The sequence below is a fragment of the Styela clava genome, chromosome 9 (assembly GCF_964204865.1).
Source record: "Styela clava chromosome 9, kaStyClav1.hap1.2, whole genome shotgun sequence".
NCBI lineage: Eukaryota > Metazoa > Chordata > Ascidiacea > Stolidobranchia > Styelidae > Styela > Styela clava.
In genome coordinates, this window is record NC_135258.1 from 4,697,524 (window position 1) to 4,718,654 (window position 21,131).

Consider the following 21,131-nt stretch of genomic DNA (forward strand, 5'->3'; position numbering starts at 1 on the left):
CCTGTCAAATATCAACTATATCTCAATATTTCTTTATTGAAATCCCTGACCAATCTATGATAAATTAATCCATTTACTACTAATTATTGTAAAAACTTGGATAATTGGCCTGGACTAATGAATTGTACTAGTTCTATGTACAAACACTTCCTATAATGCCGGGATGACACTATTTTTATTAATATAAATATGGCTATAATATGATTGGTCAGTAAGAGTTAACATTCTTTATGCACCGGTATATGTCTTAACGTGGACGTAACTTAAAACAAACGCAATAGGACATTTTCGCGCCGTTTCAAGCATGATATTGGTTGTCCGAGTGTTTGTGTTCTCTGGTTGCGCATCACTTCTTTTTGGCAATCAATCAATCAATCATCATTTATTCGTCAACACAATCAATATATATATATCACGGAAATATGGCAAGATATATAATAAGTAAAAAAAAGAACTTCATATGTGTGACAGGAGTCGCGAGGGACCACGGAAGGTCTTCGAGCAGCGACACCTACGATGCTGATTCAGCTTAATAAATAAATTTAGTTAACGCCTATGCTTCTAATCATTATTATTTACAAAACATAAAAAACATGACATCAAACAATTGAATAATATGTGTATATAACAAATTTGAAAACCATGAAAACCACCAAATAGCTATTACAAACTTCTTTATATATATATATGAAGGAGAAAAAATCCAAATTCAAAGAGAAACCAATCGTAATAAAAGTAGATGAAACTCTAATAAACGTACAATTAGGTTTTTAGACCGTGTACATAACATTGAGGTGTATATAACACCTCAATGGTACATAACGGCATAATCGTTGCCAACCAAGCAGCAATTTTGAAAAATAAGGACTCCGTGCACCTCTGAATCGCTCGAGCTGGGATCAGCGTTGTCAAGAATAACAAGCCAAGGTCACATGCTGTCGTGAGTCAGATGTTAAGAAACGGCAGCAGATTAGAATTGGTCATTAAATTTTCAGATGATCAACTTCCAGAAAGGTAATTATCAATATATTTTATTTTCAGGTCTCTTTTAAAACCATGATATGACAGTGATCTTATGGTACCTGGTAAATCATTCCACAACTTCACACCCATATACTTTATAGATTTTTGTGTTGAGCATAATGTATATCTTGGGACATATAAGGCACCTTGCGAGGCAGATCTAGTGCGATATGAATGGACTGCAGTCTGTTTAGTAAAATACCCTACAAATGCCTTTGGAAGTTTGTCGTTGAAGTACTGGTGCATGAGTTTCAGTATCTCAAATTCATGGACATGGTGAAGTTTTATAATGTTAAATCTATGGTACAAAGGATCAAGTCTGGTGTGTAGAGGTGCGTTACCAATTGCTCGGATTGATTTATTTTGCAGCACCTCAAGTCTGCGAATCAGTGTGGATGATGCACTTCCCCATGCAACAATGCCATACTGGAGATATGATTGGAATAGGGAAAAATAAACTAATCGCATAGCTGATGTGGTAAGAAATGTTTTTAATTTAAATAATATTCCCGCTGTTCTAGCTAGCTTGCTGGCTATGTAGTTGATATGTGATGCCCATTTCAACTTATTGTCTATATATATACCTAGGTACTTATAAGAATTGACATTCTCGAGTGGAATGTCATTAATAAAAATCTGAATCGGTTGCTTACTTTTTTCATTTTTATTATGGCTAATTAATAGAGATTTGGACTTTTCAATATTTATAGTAAGTTTATTACTAGCCATCCAAGATGTGATTTTTTGCATTTCAGAGTTCATGTACAGTTCCAAATCATTTGATGAAGCTGAACTTCCGAATAGTCCAGTATCATCAGCAAAGAGTTTCACAAGTAGGTTAGTGGCATGAGGGAGATCATTGACAAAGAGTATGAACATTACTGGCCCGATTATCGATCCTTGTGGAATTCCACACTGTACAGTTTCAAGTTTAGAACAATGTGATCCTATTTTGACATATTGTTGACGTGAGCTCAAGTAGTTCTGGAATAATTTTGATGCATGTCCGCGAATACCATAGTGGCACATCTTTTTAACTAATATGTTATGATCAACGGTGTCGAATGCCTTTTTTAGGTCGAGGAATATGGCACTAATATGCTCTTTTTTATCTAATTCGTCATAAAAGTAAGAAACCATGTCAAGAATCGCATGATTAGTAGAGTGCTTTTTTTGGAAACCGAATTGGGATTTGTTTATAATGCTATGGTTATCTATAAATTGTATAAGTCTGGTGTGTAGAAGTTTTTCAAATACTATTGTTATGGCCGAAAGAACTGAAATAGGTCGATAGTTGGATGCACATTCTTTTTGCCCACTTTTGAATACAGGAGTAACTTTGGCAATTTTCAAGCAATTCGGGAAAATGGTGCAGTCTATGCAGGCATTAAATAACTTGCAAAGCATAGGGGACACTATATCAGCAGCATTTTTTAAAAATTTAGCTGGTATATTGTCATACCCAACCGCTTTACCATCCGGTAGCATTGCTATAGTGCTAAAGATTTCATTGAATGTTGCTGGTCTAAGAAATAAGGATTCTTTCACTGGATTTTTGAGATTAGTCGAAAAAGACTCATTAGACTGAGGTATACTTTCAGACAGTTGTGGCCCTATAGAGGTAAAATGATTGTTGAGATAGTTAGCAATGCAGACTGGATCACATACCATCGACCCATTTTCAGTTTTTAGCTCTTTGATTGCAAGTTTTCTTTCTTTTTTGATATTGGCCAAGTGTCCTATCAACTTCCAAGTAGATTTAATATCACCACAAGTTTGTTTAAATTTATCGAAGTAATATAATTTTTTTGCTTTAGTTATTAGGGTTTTTAATAATTTACTGTAAGTTTTGTATGATCTATGTTGAATATTGTTACCTTTTTTGAAGTGGGTTTTGTACATTTTATGCTTCTTTCTAATAGAAACATGAATCCCTTTGGTGAGCCAAGGTTTGGCTAGAAATCTGGCTTCACTCCGACTTACTGCTTTCAAAGGCGCATGAGCATCAATAGTTGTCCGAATTATTTCTATGAATGTTTCAAATAGAGTATTCAAGTTATCACTAGTGATTTGGCAATTTGAGATTGGGCTAAGAGAAGATTCTAAATTGGTTCTATAGGCATCAATAGAAAAGTTTTTCATATCTCGTTTCAATATTTTATCTTGATCTTGACCCCCTTTAAATTTTGAATCATAGACTGTGCAGAATTGTGGATAGTGATCACTGATGTCACTAAGAATAATGAAGCTCATTAGGTCAAATTTTATCGCATTTGTAAAAATATTGTCAATTAGTGTACTGGATGAACGAGTTACCCTTGTTGGCGAGGTAATTAAGGGCAGTGACAAATTTGCTAGGAGCATATCAATGTATTTCATAGTTGCCAGATCTGTTGTTGGACTTAGTAAATTTATGTTGAAATCTCCTAGTAAGATAAACAATTTCTTTTCTTTATTTAAATTTTCTAAACTGTTGGATAATTTTTCTGTAAATTTGGGAATGTCTTTTCGGGGATGTTTGTAAATTATTCCAATTATGAATGTAACAGTTGGACTCAGTTTAAGGTTTATCCACAAATCCTCACAGTCTGGGTGATTCAAATCATAATCCTGAGTTTCAGTGATGACTAAGCCTTGCTTCACATACAGTCCTACTCCACCAGCACTTGTTTTGGAGGGCTTATGAACAAACTCGTAGTTCTGTAAGGAGATGTTTGAGATTGGATTAATACCAAGTCTCGTTTCGGATATCGCAATGAGGTCAGGGGGGGTAATAAATTCAGATAGTAAGTTCACTAAATTATCATGGTTTTTTTGAAGAGACCGAATATTTATATGAAATGCAATAAGACAGTTTTTTTTAAAAGATTTACTAGTTGTTTTTAAATTTGGCACTTCTACTTTTTTACATTCACATCTACTTATTTCATGCAAAATTTTAGAATTGAACGCAAGTGCACCATGAATCTGATTAGATGACTGATGGGGCAGTGATGCAACTGAGCACGGTTGGCAAAAATGGGAGCATTCAAGATGGAAATTGGACCCACATATCTCACAGGTTAGTTTTGGTTGGCACGATATTAGTAAGTTTTTACATGAATAACATGTTAGTTCGGTATTGATTAACTAGGAAAATAAATGAATAAAAGGTACACTCACATATAAGTTATTGAATTTTAGAAAGGTCATCTTCGTAACGAATGTTCAAAGAGTTTTTGATCTCAGCATTTTTCTTCACAAATACTCTCCCATTTGATGTCCAAAGGAACTTATAGCCGCAGTTGTTTTTTGCAGCTCGTGCTCTAAAATACAAGTCCTTATTGAGGGCTGTCAGATTTTCAGCAATGAAAATTTTTGATGGATTACTGAAAATGGTATTCGGTGTCATTGAGCGTAGAAATTTTCGTTTTTCAAAGATTTTGATTTTGTTTTTCCGGTGTACAAATTTGGCGATTATAGCTGGAGATCTTGTTTCTTCCCCCGTTGTTGGCATCCTATGAGATACAGAAATATCAGTGGCTTTGATGTCGACACCTATCATCTTCGCAATGTTACAAACAATTTCATCTGTGTCCTCATTTTGTTTTACAGGAATCCCATGAAACTCAAGATTCTCCAGACGTCCCCTTCTCTCCTGATCTTCCACTTTTTCTGAGACATAGAACAAATCGTCTTCAAGATCATATATTCTTTCCAAGAGATTATCAATTGTTTTTTTGTTTTCAATTGTTTGTTTTTCTAAAGTTTTATTTCTTTCTGCCAGATCATCATACATTTTGGTGTGGAATGTCTGACTTTCTTTAATTTCTGATAGTTCGGTTCTAATTTCCCTCATGGATTGGCCCAGATCATTAAGAATATCCTGAATGTTAGGTGTTATGGGGGTGAGGATGTCGGAGTTGCCTGAGTGTTCCAGGTTTTCCTCCAGACATTGACCTATCATTGCTGGCAGTTGTAATGTTATTGCATTTATGATGTTTCTTGATATAACAGGCAATATTCCACTCACAATTTCATTGTATTGTGGCGAATCGGTCTTGGATATATATTCTTCAGATTGAGCCTCAGCCTGTTGTCTTATTTCTTTTGGTGATTTTGTAGATGATTTTTTTGCTTTGCGTGGTGTTTTTTCTCTCGGTGGTGGTATTGGTGTATTCATTGTTCAAATGTTTAAGTAGAAGCAATAGCTATTAATATATTATACTTAGTCAAACAGCGAATCTGAAAAGCTTAATTATACAGCGAATCATTTTTAATTTTACGAGTTTTATATATGTAAGTATTTGAAAGACAAGAAATATACAGAGGAATATGTTGGGAATTGAAAGAATTCAATTTGAGCGGGCGAGAAATAGTTTTGGGGTCGTAAACAACCTACCTACATTACACGCACAATAATAAACAAACAATGATTGCGCGCCTCGAAACTGCTAGCGGGAATTTTTTTTTTTTTGCCAAATAGAATTCCAGTGCCACTATGAAATTCAATTATTTATAAAATTTTTGTCCAAATGAAAGTGAATTAATATTATTTATGTGTATTTCCAATTTTGGTTACAGTAATTGATATCGGAGTACAATCGCATGGTTTGAATTCCGTTTAAATGAAGAAAAGTCATTTTACAATTTAAATATACAATACCCATACATTTACATATTCAATATCAGCAATTCATTGTTTGTAGTTCCAATTGATTTAGTTGATTGTTGTCCCAATTGTCATCATCGTGAATGCTATTAAATTTATTTTATATTAGCATGGAAAAGCAAAATTTATAAATATTAGACAGCAAATTTGAACACCTATTATGGTAATAGAATTTTCCTATTTCCTGTCCAAGTAAATGTTATTATTCAACTCTAACATAAAAAATTATCCATCAGACACCCAAATAAACATATCATATAGAAAATACAACAATTCATGCTTATGTTTACCACCTATGTAAACCAAAATATTCTCGGATCATTATAGATTTTATGAGTAGGTTATCCACTATTCCTTCATTGAGAAGATCTTGTCTATCAACATCAGACATTAATTTAATAACGCCCAAAATCTTACATTTTAAAATAGCACGTATATCCCATTGCATCTGATATATATTGTCATATTTTACTTTATTCCTATATTCCCATATGGCTGACTTTCCACAATGGGTTATTAACAGTTTAGCAGTGCTAGCGAGAACATGCTTTCGTTGTTTCTTGAATATTTTACGTTGCGTTTCGCTCAAGATAGCCACTCTTATCTCTTTTGAAAGATGACGCAATTCTCTATGACTGGAATATCAGATGTCGAGTCCTTCTGGCTTGCGCATAACACTACAATTTGAAATACACACCATTTTTTTAAATTTTTGTTACATCTCTCGTTTCAACGCAAAGGGGTCAGTAGGGTTAATGTTTATATTTAAAGTGTACAAAATCATTTCACATAGTGTTATAAAATATTGCATCTTATTTATTCCTAAATTAAGCCAACTGTTGTGTTTGATATTTCAATATCGACTGTATTGATTATATTGAATCTTTAATTATACATTTATACAAAGTCTACAATGTAATGCATGTTCAAAATCTTGCTTGATATGTTTCAACTCGGAGTTTCCAAAACTTTTTGAGTCGCGGACCCTCGTTTGTCAATCTAATTTTTCACAGACCCGCATCCTATGGCGTATCAATTTCTGTGCCTAAACAACGAGAACGGATAATGTTTCCTTTGACAAAATAAAACTCGTGAAAATCTGAATTAATTTCATTTCATGCCCTTTCTTGCAGCAACGGTAACGGGCTCAAATACCCTTGGCAAAGTCGCACAAGTTATCGACTGGTGATGACTCAGTAACCAATACAATCAATACGACGGTGTAGCTCTGTGACGAAGGTCCACCTCACAGATGCTAAAAGCAAGAATCGTTCTACAACAGCTTTTTCACTCCCACTGCTGAGGTTTCGTAACATAACGATTTGCGATTGTGTGAACTTATGACTTTATCTCATTTACGAATTATAATGTGACAATGTATCTACGTTGAAATGTATACGTTTCAGACTCTTTTTCTATCGGTGCGGACCCCATGTGCAGTCGTCACGAACCCCCAGGGGTCCGCGGACTCCAGTTTGAAAAACGCTGTCCATTCAAAGTATACAAGTTACCCAATTAATCTGTATCTTGTCCGCCCAGTGCTTCCACTTTTTTCGTTTCGATCATTTTATATTTTGCAATACAATTTCAATATGTGGATATCCCATTTTTTAAAAGAATGCTTTCCTAATCGAGAATAATAAATTAATGTAAATTCTGTACATAGTAAAAATTGTGAGAGACATTGATATATTGACAGGAACTTGTTATTTTTATGCTTATTTTATTAAATTGGATGGCAACTGACTCTGATGACCCCCAAATGTGGTATCATTGTCTCCCAGTCATGTACCGAAAACAACTGTTTATTTGTTATGTATGTATGCATATATTGTTTTCTTGGTTTGACAAAACTCTCTATCTTTCTCTGATTATCGAGCAGCGACACCCGTGATCAGAGTTTACTTTGATGCAGGTAGAATAGGAAGAAGTAGAATGTCAAAGAACCTAATCCGTAGTAGCATGTCACTGCAACTTTAATACTGTTAAAAGCGTCTGTCGTTAACCGTTTGAATAGCATTTTACCGTAACTTCAATACTGTTAAAAATCGTCAGTCGTTGAACGTTTAAATAGCATTTTACCGTAACTTCAATACTGTTAAAAATCGTCAGTCGTAGTGCGTTCGAACAGCATTTCACCGTAACTTGATACCGTTAAAAAGCGCCGGTCGTTGAATGATTAAATAGCATTTCCCCGCAATTTCAATACTATTAATTCTATAGCAGGGGTTCTCAACCCGCGGCCCGCCGATGCATATTTTGCAAAGATCTTTGATGAACCCAAACATATATCATAATATCTGCGGCGTAACGAATATAAACGATTTTTCAATTCGATATCAATTTCTATCTACCTTCGGAAATGCGCTTCACAACGGTATTACACTGCGTCCAGCTTAAAAGGAATGGGTCATGGCGACAAAGAAGAAGAAAGTAAATGACGAAAATAACGAACGAGTTCTTAACTCGCGTGGAAATTTGCTTTAGTAGAGAAAATGGAAAATCCCTGTGTCTCATATGTCAAAGAAGCAAGAAAATTTACAACGACACCACGAAGAGCAGAGTTCAAAATTGCATATCCATCAGGTTGTGATCTTAGGGAAAAGATTTTCAAGTACATGTGAACAAAATGCAGACTGAGAAATCTCATTGAGAATAAACCAATTGTGAAACGTTATTGCCATTGAAAAACATTGTTGCTGTTAGGTATATATATTTTTTTTCTTATGTTATAAAATTCTGCCATAGTTCTCGCTAGGGGTGAAGTTGCAACTGCAAACTTACGAATGCTATCCAATAAATATGTTTTAAAATGCATAGAAATAAAAACAAACCAGTATCGTATCGGACTAATAAATGAATTAAATAGTACAGATACACGGTAATAATATTCTGTGGTCCGTCGCATCTTTTGTGGTCAAAATGCGGCCCCCTTTATCTGGGAAGTTGAGTACCTCTGTTCTATAGTCTTGCTTTATTATGCTGACGAATTCGTAGTCATATTATAATGCAAGAATGTTGCAGCCAGGGCTGAATTAGGAAAAAACATGTGCCCAAGGTAACAGGGAAAAGGCGCACCACAGAAATTTTCATAGCTGAGTTTTTAATAGTGCTTCAGTGTTTATTGAAAAGATTGGATGGATGATTAAGACCTCAATATTGGCCAAGTTGAAATAAATTTCGCCTATGTTCTTTTTCAACCATCATTTTTAACCTCTCTAAATATGGTTGCAAGTGTAAGAACTATTTCAAAAAATATCATTCAGTTAATCACAATTTGGCATTCGATCAGTAATAAATACTGAAACTTATTCATTCAATTCGAGTTAACATGGAATACTAGTTAAATCCCCGTATACTTTTATATATATTAGGCACCGGGCAAGGCACAAATACCTTTTTGCCTTGAATTGTCCAAAATTTATGTGTCTCTAAAATAAGACTGAGTCTAAATACTTATATGTTAAAATAAATAGCGCATTATACAATTTAATACTAAATTCTGAAATACAAATAATAAGTATGAAAAAACATTAAATTATTATTAATGTGAGAGCACCGTAAACACACAGGTCAGACCGAGGCTACTGCAATTTATGCGGGCGCAACGGTTGCCGCACTTGGTAGGATATGTCAAGTATGTCAGTGTGTTTATTTTCTGCGAGCAGGACTCGTAAAATAACATTCAAAATTATTTCAATTGCAAAATCTTAATTTTTCTCATGTTTTCACCACGTCTGGCAACTTTATCATCGACTAAAATATCGCCCGACACTCGACCAAACGTGTGTCGAACTTGGACGATAGGAACGGATTCAGCAGCGACTTGAATTTCGAAAAATGTGTATTTTATTGAGAGTGCAAAATAAATGTAACAAAATGCCTTGTTTTGCGATATAACTTTGTATTTTTGGAAACGAGATGTCGTAAAAAACAAAGTTTGATCTAAATTAATCGCAAATAATGTTTTAACATCTAACGTCTGGTACACATCATTTTCCGCGAGAACTCATTCAATTTAAAATGAAGAATGTTTCACGTATTCCAAATATTTAAGATTGTTGCAATCAGGTAATCGGAAAATCGTCAGTAAGTTGGCACTCGGCACCAATAATAATTATTATTATAATCAATTTAGATTGTAACAACGTAAATATGGTGCAATAACCCCGTCTTCGCGTCCTGGATATGCAAGCTGGTATTGCGTTTGATGTCTGCCGCTTTTGCGGGTTATTTGCGAGAAAACACAAGTACTGTATAATTAGGGTTACCATATTTTTGTGACTTCAAATCGGGACGCCTCGAAAGGCAACGACCCCTTAGCTGTGATTTTATAACTTCACATTCCAAATATGGCATTCAGTTCGAAAAATAGACAACGATACCGGCATAAATAATTCGAATTCAGACTAATTAGTATTGGTTTTACATGCGATACGTCTGCCATCAATGGGAATCAGCGGGAAACAAACGCATTCACCTTCAGTAAATAGGCTAGCGCTGTGCTACACAGAAACAACAGTAACGAGAACATGTTTGTGTATTATGCTGGAAAAGCGGGACTTTTGGCTGACTTATCGGGACGGCGGGACAAAACGCTGAAAAGCGGGACGTATGGTAAGCCTATGTATAATCAAACGAGTGAGATTTCGTCGCGAGAGAAAACGCTCGTCACCGATTCATAAATTAGAAACACGAAATACAAAAATTGACGCATGGAGCCGAAACCGATCCTGTTATCGGATCCTTTTGGATTCGACTTAACAAGGTCCCTCGCGACTCCTGTCGCACAACTATCATTATCATTATATTTTTTTTGGACACGTAGTGGACATAACGATCGTTTCAAAATTTTGTTGTCATTGTTATTATTATTTGTCTCCATCATTTTTAATCGCTTTTCTCTTCGAATACTGGACCAATTGCTTTGAAATTTTCAGTGGTTGAAGATAAAATTTTTCTCCAGAAGGCTATTACTTTTATTCAGATTTGTTTTTGTTTGCTATGACGTCATTAAACGTTCTGCGGCCATCGGACGCCATTTTTTGTCCTACTGTACTGCTTCGCTTGGTGTGAATATATTTGTAGACTGTGATCTGACGGTACGGTAAACCGTATTGTACTGCGAACAGAAGTGTCCATATATTTAAGCGTAGCTCTCTTGTTTTCCTGTACCAATTTTTTGTGCATTTGATCTTTTCGTGATGATGAATAAACGATTGATTGATTGATCAACAATTAATTTCGATTTCATGATATTTGAACGCTCTCGTAGAGTTGGTTTATGATTCGTTTATTTTCAATCTATCAAATTTACATTATGGCCAGTTGTATTTATTGATTCTGGTAGGGTACCGGTACCAGACCCGACCTAAGGCTAATTGGCTTTTCAATTCGAAAAATTGCTATACCTGTTTCACTGTAATATTTCCCCGTCTAACGTGTTGCCTCCAAAACACCCTCATCACTTATAAAGTAAAGGACTTTAGTTAATAGCAGTACCGTAACTTCCGACTCCAGCTCTCATTAAGTTACTCAATCCAGCTTTTTAATCAGGTATACCCTTTTAGCCTCAAAGCAGTCTAAATGTTGATTACCGTGTTTCCCAGAAAATAAGACCTAGACTGAATTTAAAAATGATTTCAATATAAGCCCTCCCCTTGAAATAAAACCTAGTCAATAACGCGTCAATATATCTTGTATAATTATAAAAAAGTGGTATTTATATGTAAATTTAATTGTAAATCATATCAGTTTTCCTAATTTGTATTTTTGAAATCTCGTAATTCTCTACTTCGTAATTTTGTTTTCGATAAATGAAAATAAAGGACATTCCCCGAAAAAGGGCCCTAGTGCTAGATTACATCTACCTACCGTGTTTCCCCGAAAATAAGACCTAGCCTGAATTTTAAAAATGATTTTAATATAAGCCCTTCCCTTAAAACAAAACCTATAGTCAATAACGAATTTTTTTTTTGACCGAGTTGATAGCAAGAAATCTCTCCTACACGTTTTATGATGATTGATAATCTATGTTTTGCAGTTATTTTGAATAAAACATGTTGTTTACAGGTAAATGGATATCGTTGAATTTTGTTTTTGATAAATGAAAATATAAGACATCCCCCGAAAATAAGACCTAGGGTTGTTGTTCGGTAGAAAATTGAAACAAGACCAAGTCTAATATTCGGGGAAACACGGTACATCTAATTTGTACTCTGCAATGTTGGTTGCCTCGCTCGTCAGTAATAACAACAACATAAAATGTCAGAACTTGTAATATCTAATTGAATATTCTAACCGTGGGTGTCGCTGCTTGATAGCCAGCTTTGGATCCCCGTGGCTTCCATTCCCCAGTTAAATGTGTATTGAATATTATTCTTTTAAACTTTGCATATTGTGTTGTAATGCACAAAAAATGACGAATCTTCCTCCAATTAATCAAGTTTTGATACGCAGACGCAACATGTTTTTGGTACCAAAAGAATCACATGTATAGTCCGATTGGTACATCGTGGTCCTAAAATGAATCTATGGAAGTTCCGAAGAGAAGTAAGATGAATCTTTTATGGCCACAGTTTGTCTATCAAGACCTGTTTTGGTCAAACATTTAGTGATTTTCGATGGCATCCATAGATGTATTTTATCGTTCAATTTATCTGTAACCTCAGACGTATATAAATTGAGACATGTTTCGTAAAAAGCATTTTGTTATCCTAAAGTGAGATGTTTTCGAATAGTCCATATCTAATGTAGTATATATCATATTGAACCACTGTGTTTTATTGCACTGTAGAAATAAATACTATGCAAAAATACAAGAATTCAACTTGTGAACCAGCGACCTCATATGATAGAGCTAATCTTGCTGTTGCTAACCCAGAAAACATGACGAATGCGAGCCAATTAGAATAAATAAAGTTTAATAAAACCATTAAATGAATTTCAAATTCAATTTATGCCAACTAGACAAGAAAACTGCAAACGTACACACTTTACACAATGGGAAACTAAAGACACAATTGCCAAAATGTATTATTTGGTTTATATGGCCAAGAAAAGTGAAAAATATATATACATTCACACATATCAAACTTGCATCATGCAAGGACAAGCCTGGCTCTTCTCAAACGTGAATCGTGCATGTCGTCGAGAGTACCTACTTCTATAAACGTTTACATACTTTAGACCTAGATTCTAGAATTTATTCATGTCTTGTCATGTCACACATCACTCCATTTCACTCGGCACCCATTTTCTGACTTTTCATATCACACATCGACTTTTTTACATCTTTTTCGTTCTCCACATGTTTCACAGCCATAATGTTCTTCTTATTATGAATTTCCATATGTCTCTTCAAGTTCCAAGGTCGTGAAAAACATTTTCCACATATCTCACATGAGCTTGTCATTGTCTTGAATTGCTTGTAATCTGCATGGATTCGCATGTGCGTGTTCAAATATCTTGATTGTGAAAAACATTTGCCACATATCTCACATGATCTTACATGGGTATGGCTTATCAACTATATGGATTTGCATGTGTCTGTTCACATCATTTGATCGTGAAAAACATTTGCCACATAATTCACAAGAATAAGGCTTAGCATTTGAATGAATTCGCATGTGTGTGTACAAATTACTTGATTGTGAAAAACTTTTGCCGCATATCTCACAGGGCTTATCACCTGATTGGGTTCGCATAGGTATGTTCAACATACTTGATTGTTTAAAACATTTTTCACATACTTTACAAGTATATGGTTTTGCGTGAATTTGCATATGACGTTTCAAATCATCAGACTTTGAAAAACATTTCCCACATATTTCACAGGAGAATGGCCTTAGTTTCTTTCTTGTATGACTTCGTTTATGAACATTCAGATTGATGGACCGTGCAAAACATTTTCCACATATCCTACAAGAGTGAGGTTTTTCTCCAGTATGAGTTCTCATATGCATTTTTAAATTACTTGCTGTTTTCAAGCCTTTTCCACATATTTCACAAAATAATTCCTTTTCTTTTGACATATCAGATGGCCATTTAGTTTAATTAAGAGATGTTTAATCTGTGAACTATCACAATCTAATAATGCAGTATAATAGCGTGTGATAGAGCTCTATTCAGCAATATATGTAAAACGCACTCCTCTTTACGCCAAAGTTTTCAAAATTTCTATTGAACTTGCGAGATTTTGTGTCTAGTAGAAGGTTAATAATTATTCCCAATTAATTAATTCTTATTTCAACATTTTCTTGTGTTATTTTCCAACAGAACAACACCAAAATCACTATTATAGCAAGAATGGTTACTCTAAAATTCACATTTGTATTCACAGAATTTTTAAGTTCAAGGCTTCAAATGACTATTTTGATGAAGTCACACCTCTAATTATTAGTGCACACGCCCCCCTCAATGCAAAAAATGTTTTTTCATCAAATATAAGACTCTACTATAGAACATTGACTGTAAAGCACCATTAATACCGTTTAGAGTTGGACTAAGCAAAATAATACTAATCCGACGGTGTTGGGATAATATTTTGTACTAAATTTGAACACGAAAGAATGATCAAAATAAAATCTGGTAATGAAATGTTATTCATTTACTTGAATCAAGTGCAAACATCAAGGGTATGGAAAGAAAATTATCACTGGACTGAGATACCAACAAAATAAATAATAATATACAAGCTTATTTAATTACGGTAATAGCCGGAAATTCAAAAACAAAATTAAGTTTGAAACTTTTAGAATTTTAGTGAGTTGGCAAAGTAAAAATGAACACCTACAACGCTTAATATGACAATGTTTAATATTATTAATACAAATCACCAGCTCAATTAAAGGCAATCTCAATTACTTTCATGCACCTACTAAAACTAACTGGTAAAATGACTATCTCTATATTGAAATTAAACTGTCATGATCAGATCATTTTATTCGCTCTCTTCCTATATGTCAAATCCCATCCCAACCAAGTAACGGCAAGAATTAATTTTCAATAAAAAATCATATTCGTAGTATGGATTAACTGCAGCCTGCTTTATTCTGTGTTCTGTGACATCTACAACTACGTGGCATATATTGGACTAGGTGTGTCGTGGCTACTTAATATTAGTAAATTATAATATGCAGCTGTGTTGCGTTCACGGCGTATTGTTGTATGTCCAATGCGACGCCTTCCATAGACCTCCTTTTTCAACTTCAGTTAATAGTGGTTCCGTTTCATCCCGCCAAAATCTTCCTTCCATTATTTTACTCAATTCAGCCCGCTTAATCGGCGAATACCCTTTTAGTCTCAAAGCAGGACGAATATTAATTACGTCCAAGTTGTATTGCGCGATGTACCGTAGGTTGTAAAACCAACCCCGTGTGTAACTCCCGATATTTGGTCCCGATGTTGGATTCACCGTCACGCCCGACTAGGCGCAGACAGATTATTGCTTCCAAAATCATTGTGCGTTCTCCTGTGTTCTGACGCCTTGTCTCACGACAAGATTAGTTGAGTGGCTTTATAAATATTCAAATTAGTTGTGCATCAACATTAATAAAGATTTTATTATAGAATGCAGATTACAAAACAAAATAGAAGAGGACTTTACGACGTTTTACGCCTGTGTAACTCTTTCACATTTGTTTATTTTTTATTGCTCAGGTAAATTTTGACTTCGGTAGTGCATGGCGATTGTTCTCATGAATTTTATAATGGCTATGTTGACACATTTCTATCCTTCTTTAGGATCATTTTGAGAAATCTCAGTTTGAAGGTAAAATATTAGATGGCAAAGCCCAGTTGAAACCAAACGCGATTCCTACTCTATTTGATGTCCCAAATTGTCCTAAACTATTAACAAGCCAGCTACGTGTTCTCAAGCGTACAGTGTCTACAGAGCCGAAAAAGATTGCTTCTCCAGGTGGTGAGTATTTATTACTAAAATTACGTAGCTAAGTTAGTGCTCAAATTCATATTAGATACATCTCAAAATATTTATAGATATAGCTGAGGAGCATTGCTACTATAGAAAAATGAAGAATGTTAGCGATATTCAGGGTGCAGTATTTGTTGAGAATACCGAGATGTTGGAAGTTTCTATGGAAGAAAACAGCGAGTTAGGTGGAGGAGATACATTGGAACAGGTTGATGATGGATGTGTTCAATGCAGAGAGAAGGAACTTGAGATTCGACGCTTAAAAAGACAAGTAGGCTTATGTTTTTAAGTTCAAGAAACACAACAGATCTTTATAGAATAAATGAACCACAAATATTGGTTACTTCCATCTGGATAAATGAGTCAGAAGTTCTTGAGTTTGTTTCTAGGTTCAGTTTTCGTGCTGTCAAAGTGCCAAAGTGTGTTGTTTATATACCACATAAGAAGGAAATAACTTATCAAAAATTTTCCTCATGGTTTACCAACTTGCAATTGTGTTCATATGCGTCTAGATTCATCAGTTGAAGCAAAAAATGGAGAATGTGGAGTTGAGGGTTGGTAGTTTTTTAAACAAAGACCAAATGGATGCAATGAAGAATTCATCGGGAAAGCCAGCTATTTGGGAAAATGAGACTGTTTCAACAGCGCTAAAAATTCGGTGTGCAACTGGAGTGCAGGGGGGGAAATTATGTTAATCATATTTATACATAATTGTCAGTTTCATCATACATATAGCCTACAGCATATTATGTGCTATGGTTTTGGAACTACATTCTCTCCGAAAAGTAATGATGTATCAAATTCCCATGGTTATATTGTTCAAATTACTTTAAAACGAAGGTATAAAATTCGGTAGTCATTTTTCATTTTGCTTTCAGATACAAATTCCTTAGCAGTCTCGGTTACCCATTGCCATCCTATCGTACACTGTGTCGGCGCATTGTCGCTTTAGACTTTGCTCCGGGAATACAGCATACTGTGTTGGAATGGATGCAATTAAAATGTACGAATATGACTGCTGCGGAAAAGCTTTGTTCTTTGGTGGTTGATGAAATTCAAATTGCCAAGGCAGTGGATTTCGATCCCGGACTACATCGTCTTATTGGATACATTAGTTCCGAGTTTTCTACAGCAAGGGAACCAGACTCCACTGTAGCATCCCGTATTATATGTTTCATGGTTAAAGGAATAACAACAAAGTGGAAGCAACTAATAGGTCAGTAGAAATATAAGATATTTTGTATAAATCTCCGCCAATAATGCAAAAATGTGGCATTTAGAAAAAAAAAACCACTGCCACGTTCTAAAATAACAATATAGTAATTATCCAGCTAGAATTAGAAATGCTTTGAAAATCTAAATCTCCACTGTGTAATTACTAATTTTCTTATTTTGAGCGCTGGTGTAGGTGTTTTTTGCCGGGTCTTTGTACCAAATATCCGAAATATTATCATACAAAGAGAATTTGTTTAAAAATCAGGCATCGTTGATGGGATATAATATTCATCAATTCTATGTGATAAATAACATTTTACTATTTCAGCATATTTTTATACTGGCAAGTCCGTATCCCCATACCAACTGTGGGGGACGATTAAGAATATTATTTGCCATCTTGGAAATTGCGAATACAAGGTTGTTAATGTGGTCAGTGACATGGCTTCATCCAATCAGGGTATGTGGAAAGAAGCTGGAGTAATTACAAACAGGTAGAAATTTGATAGCATGTTTTTATTAGTTGAAATGTTACAATACGTTCATTCATATTTTTTTACTTATACAGGTTTCAGATTTCATCATGTGTTGCGCATCCCTATTTTGCCGAAGAAAATCTATATTTTATGGCCGATGTGCCTCATCTGCTAAAAAATTTGAGATCTGGTTTATTGAAATACGATCTGGAACTACCAAAATCTACTGTAGAAAAATATAATTCGCCACCTTCAATAGTGAGTGCTACTACTGTACTTAGTTACCATATTACGTATTAAGTTTAATTAGGGGATAATGTAACCCATTTCATTCTTTATCTTAAGGTGTCCTCAAAATTTTTCCATGCATTGGTAGAGTTGCAAGATGGAAAAGAACTGAAACTAGCACCTAAACTTGCGAGAAAAAATGTCAATCCATCACACTATGAGAAAATGCGAGTGAACACTGCACCACAGGTAAGTAAATATTAATTTAAATGCTTATGATGGGTTTTCGATACTGCAGTTTCCATCGTTTTATATTTTTGCAGTTACTAAGCCACAGCACTGCATCGGCCTTGAGAGCACTTGTCGCCCACAAATCTATGAATGAAACTGCTTTGACAACCGTCTTCTTTTGTGAATAAATGGTTTGATATAACCAATTGCAGACATATGGGAGATGCTCTATTCGTCAATTCTGAAAAAAAGTTGGAACTCTTATCTGAGGTGAATATTTTAAATTAGAAATAGGGTGGTTACCAGTAATTTCTTGTTGGTGTTTGATCAGAATAAATGCTGCCAGTTTGGAGTTTTTTCGAGGAATAAACTACAAAGCGACAAGCATTAAAATGATGTTGATTTACATTTTTGTAACCACTATTTCAGGCATTGCATGTTGTAAAAAATATGAAATTTGTCGCGACTGGATGGAAGCCTGTGCAGTCTGGATTGCAATTGTCAACAACTACAATTTTACGCCTACACCAGAAGCTGGTAATAAATGGTGAAGTTATTTTCTCATGGCTGGGAGGCTGACACAGGATGCCTTGGAAAATTTATTTTCACAAGTAATAATGGAAACTTAAATCTTATTTCAAATGTTAATTCATTGCAAAAGAAGTTTGTAGTATATTTAATTATGTTTCAGGTTCGTGGCAAGGGAGTTCAACACCCGAAACCAACGCAATTTCGTGTGGCTGTCAAACTTATTTCCGTCTCACAATTTATGAGCACCCCGACCTCAACAAACTACGAGAACGATGATACACCCCATTTGCTCGAATTTATCAAAATAAATTTAGATAACCAGCAATTCGACTTCAAAAAAGAAACAAGCGACGAATCCAGTGCAATGGAGGTGTTGCTTGGTGCTGCATCGGTTTTCTTTGACACATGTGAAGCGAATGCTTTGTATTATTTAGCAGGTTGGGCTGTGCTCAAAGAAGTGAAAAAATAAGACTGTGAAATCTGCAAAGATGCGTTTGTTTCTATGGAAAGGGTCAATCCCGATGAATGAAACTATATTTCGCGCCAATATCAATGCCCTGCACAATATATGTTCGTCAGTTACTTTTCTGATAGATAAAGTTGACTGCTTGAAACATAATTTCCCATCTTGCCACAATGTCGCTTTTAAAGTTTTGAAGTTTTGGTTTGAATAAGGTTAAATATTCACGCAAAAGAGGTGACAAAAAACTTATTGAAAAACAGTATGCGAGTAAAACTGCAGCAAGAGCTCAAGTCAAATAATATATTATACAGTCCAGATTGTTAAATTCATGCAGGAACTCCACAATTTATTCGCATATATTTTCATTTAGTACTGTATAATGAATTATTTGATTCCCTGTGATATTTGAATTGCCATCTTTGTACTTTTTCAGTGCACACATTCTGGAACTTCATAATCTATTCACATATATTTTCTTGTGTACTGTGTAATCAATCATTCAATTCACTGTGATATTTGAATTGCCATCATCGTACTTGTTCTGAGCACACATGCAGGAACTCCATAATTTATTCACAATTCTATTTATGCGGTAATGTATAATGTGGGATAAATATAACTTTCACTGTGCAATTATAAAATAGATAAACTAATTTGGCAATTTTTATACCAAACTCTACGCGTCACACATTGAACGAAAATATAAAGATGTATAGTATTTGATTTATTACATCCTATATACCAAACTTCCGCTCACAAAAGTAAATTTGTAGTAATTTGTAAAAAGTAAATAAATTCTCTCTGTTCTTTCAACCTCGATATATGCCGATATCCTTCATTTCATGCATGTTGTATATTTTTTTATTATATTTTAACAATGTACACATTGTTGAACAAATAGTTGCAAGTTCCCGCAGTGTAGTTCCGTCAGTTTGTTAAAATAAGTTCTGTACAATTAGAGATATTTACATCAGAAATTTTTACAGTATATCTCTTTGTTTAATATTTTTGGTCTTATTGGGTGTCGATTTATCAAGTGAAGTTGGATGACTTTAACCATAACTTCGTATATGCTGACCACACCGCCGAGCCGAGATATCTGAGAAATTTAAATAAATTTTCCAAAAGAATGATCATTTGTTTTGCCGCTGCGATAGTTTGCTCCGAATTAAGCATCTTTTTTTTTATATTCAACTGTTTAACGATCGCAGGTTTAAAATCACTTAGTTATGATCATACAGCGATAGAACTCTTGGACACAAAATGGCAGGTGTGACGTCACACAAGCGCTTATAACGTTACCAATGGTTGTCCTCACTTGTGTTATAGTCACTTTGGTGGATGCTTAGTAACCAAGTTACACAACAGCGTAACCAAGTGGACCAATATAAAAACAACACGTGTCAAAATTAGAAGGTGTTTTCCCTGATGCGCCAAAATATTCGTCTTACAGCAATTCGTATAGTTGAGCATGTATCCACGAAAATGAAGGAAGCAACTTCCTAATTTTATTGAACGTGAATGCACAATTTGTATGTCAAAATGGAGGTCAATAAATTCTTATTTTGGATTTTGACGGCTATGTTAGTAATACCACTGAAAGTATACAAACTAACTTAATAATACAATAAAGCCATCTGGTTGTGAGCAAAACTCCTTTTGAAAAAATCATGTTGCCTTTGGCTCCTATGGTGTCAAATGTCATGCTTGGACGAAAATCCGATGTAGATTCTAGATTGCAGCTACTTTTCTAAATGTAATAATATGGCATTGCCTAAATCACAGATTTCAGCCCGTCTTGAAAACTACCTTACCAGTCATGTGGCGCTCTAACACTAAATCTGTCACTCGCTCCCAGCTCAACTGGTTTCCCGATATTTCTCTCCATTCATTTTGTGATAAACATGCCATTTCTAATGCCCGGTGGCACGTGGTTAGCCATTTCATGCATGGTCATAATTTAAAAGTTATAATCGGTAATCGTTTTTGAGAGAGAACAAAATCGTTTTCCAATACGCTGATAAATACAAGATTATAGCATTTCAACGATACACAATAGCACAGTGTGCACAATGAATGAAATTGTAATAAATGAAATTGAGTATTACACTCTTCTCCCCTCAGTTCAAATGTCCATAATGTGAGGGGTTTGGAAAAGGATGATGGTACCTGCAATATACACACATAGACATAATATAAGATGTTTAGTTATCTCCCTTCCCCGGGGGCAAGTTTTATTGGGTATATATAAAACTGAATGTTGGGTGATATATTGCACCATAGTTATTTAAGCCAGTTATTTAGAAGTCTGTCACTCAAAAAGCAAATCATGGATCAGAGACATCACTCTTTCATATTTCCTTGAGACCAGACCTATTA

At 34.8% G+C, this 21,131-nt stretch overlaps 1 protein-coding gene and 1 long non-coding RNA gene across 4 annotated transcripts; one reads left to right on the plus strand and one right to left on the minus strand.

Annotated features, from left to right (window-relative positions):
- Positions 1 to 501: 501 nt before the first annotated feature.
- Positions 502 to 4,754, plus strand: LOC120332428 (uncharacterized). 3 transcript variants are annotated; one of them, XR_013477895.1, is made up of 5 exons: positions 505 to 1,014; positions 1,393 to 1,501; positions 1,779 to 1,856; positions 3,966 to 4,084; positions 4,618 to 4,754. It is a non-coding gene; the product is annotated as an uncharacterized LOC120332428 (long non-coding RNA). The 3 variants fall into 3 exon arrangements; XR_013477894.1 differs by having other exon boundaries at positions 502 to 1,501; positions 1,779 to 1,860; XR_005568090.2 differs by having other exon boundaries at positions 511 to 1,501.
- On the minus strand, positions 2,915 to 4,861 carry LOC120334443 (uncharacterized). Its single transcript, XM_039401957.2, has 2 exons — positions 4,186 to 4,861; positions 2,915 to 3,050 (listed from the first exon to the last, which is right to left on the minus strand). Exon 1 carries the CDS (start codon positions 4,859 to 4,861, stop codon positions 4,193 to 4,195), a length of 669 nt encoding a protein of 222 aa, XP_039257891.2. The 3' UTR covers positions 2,915 to 3,050; positions 4,186 to 4,192.
- Between the last annotated feature and the right edge of the window lie 16,270 nt (positions 4,862 to 21,131).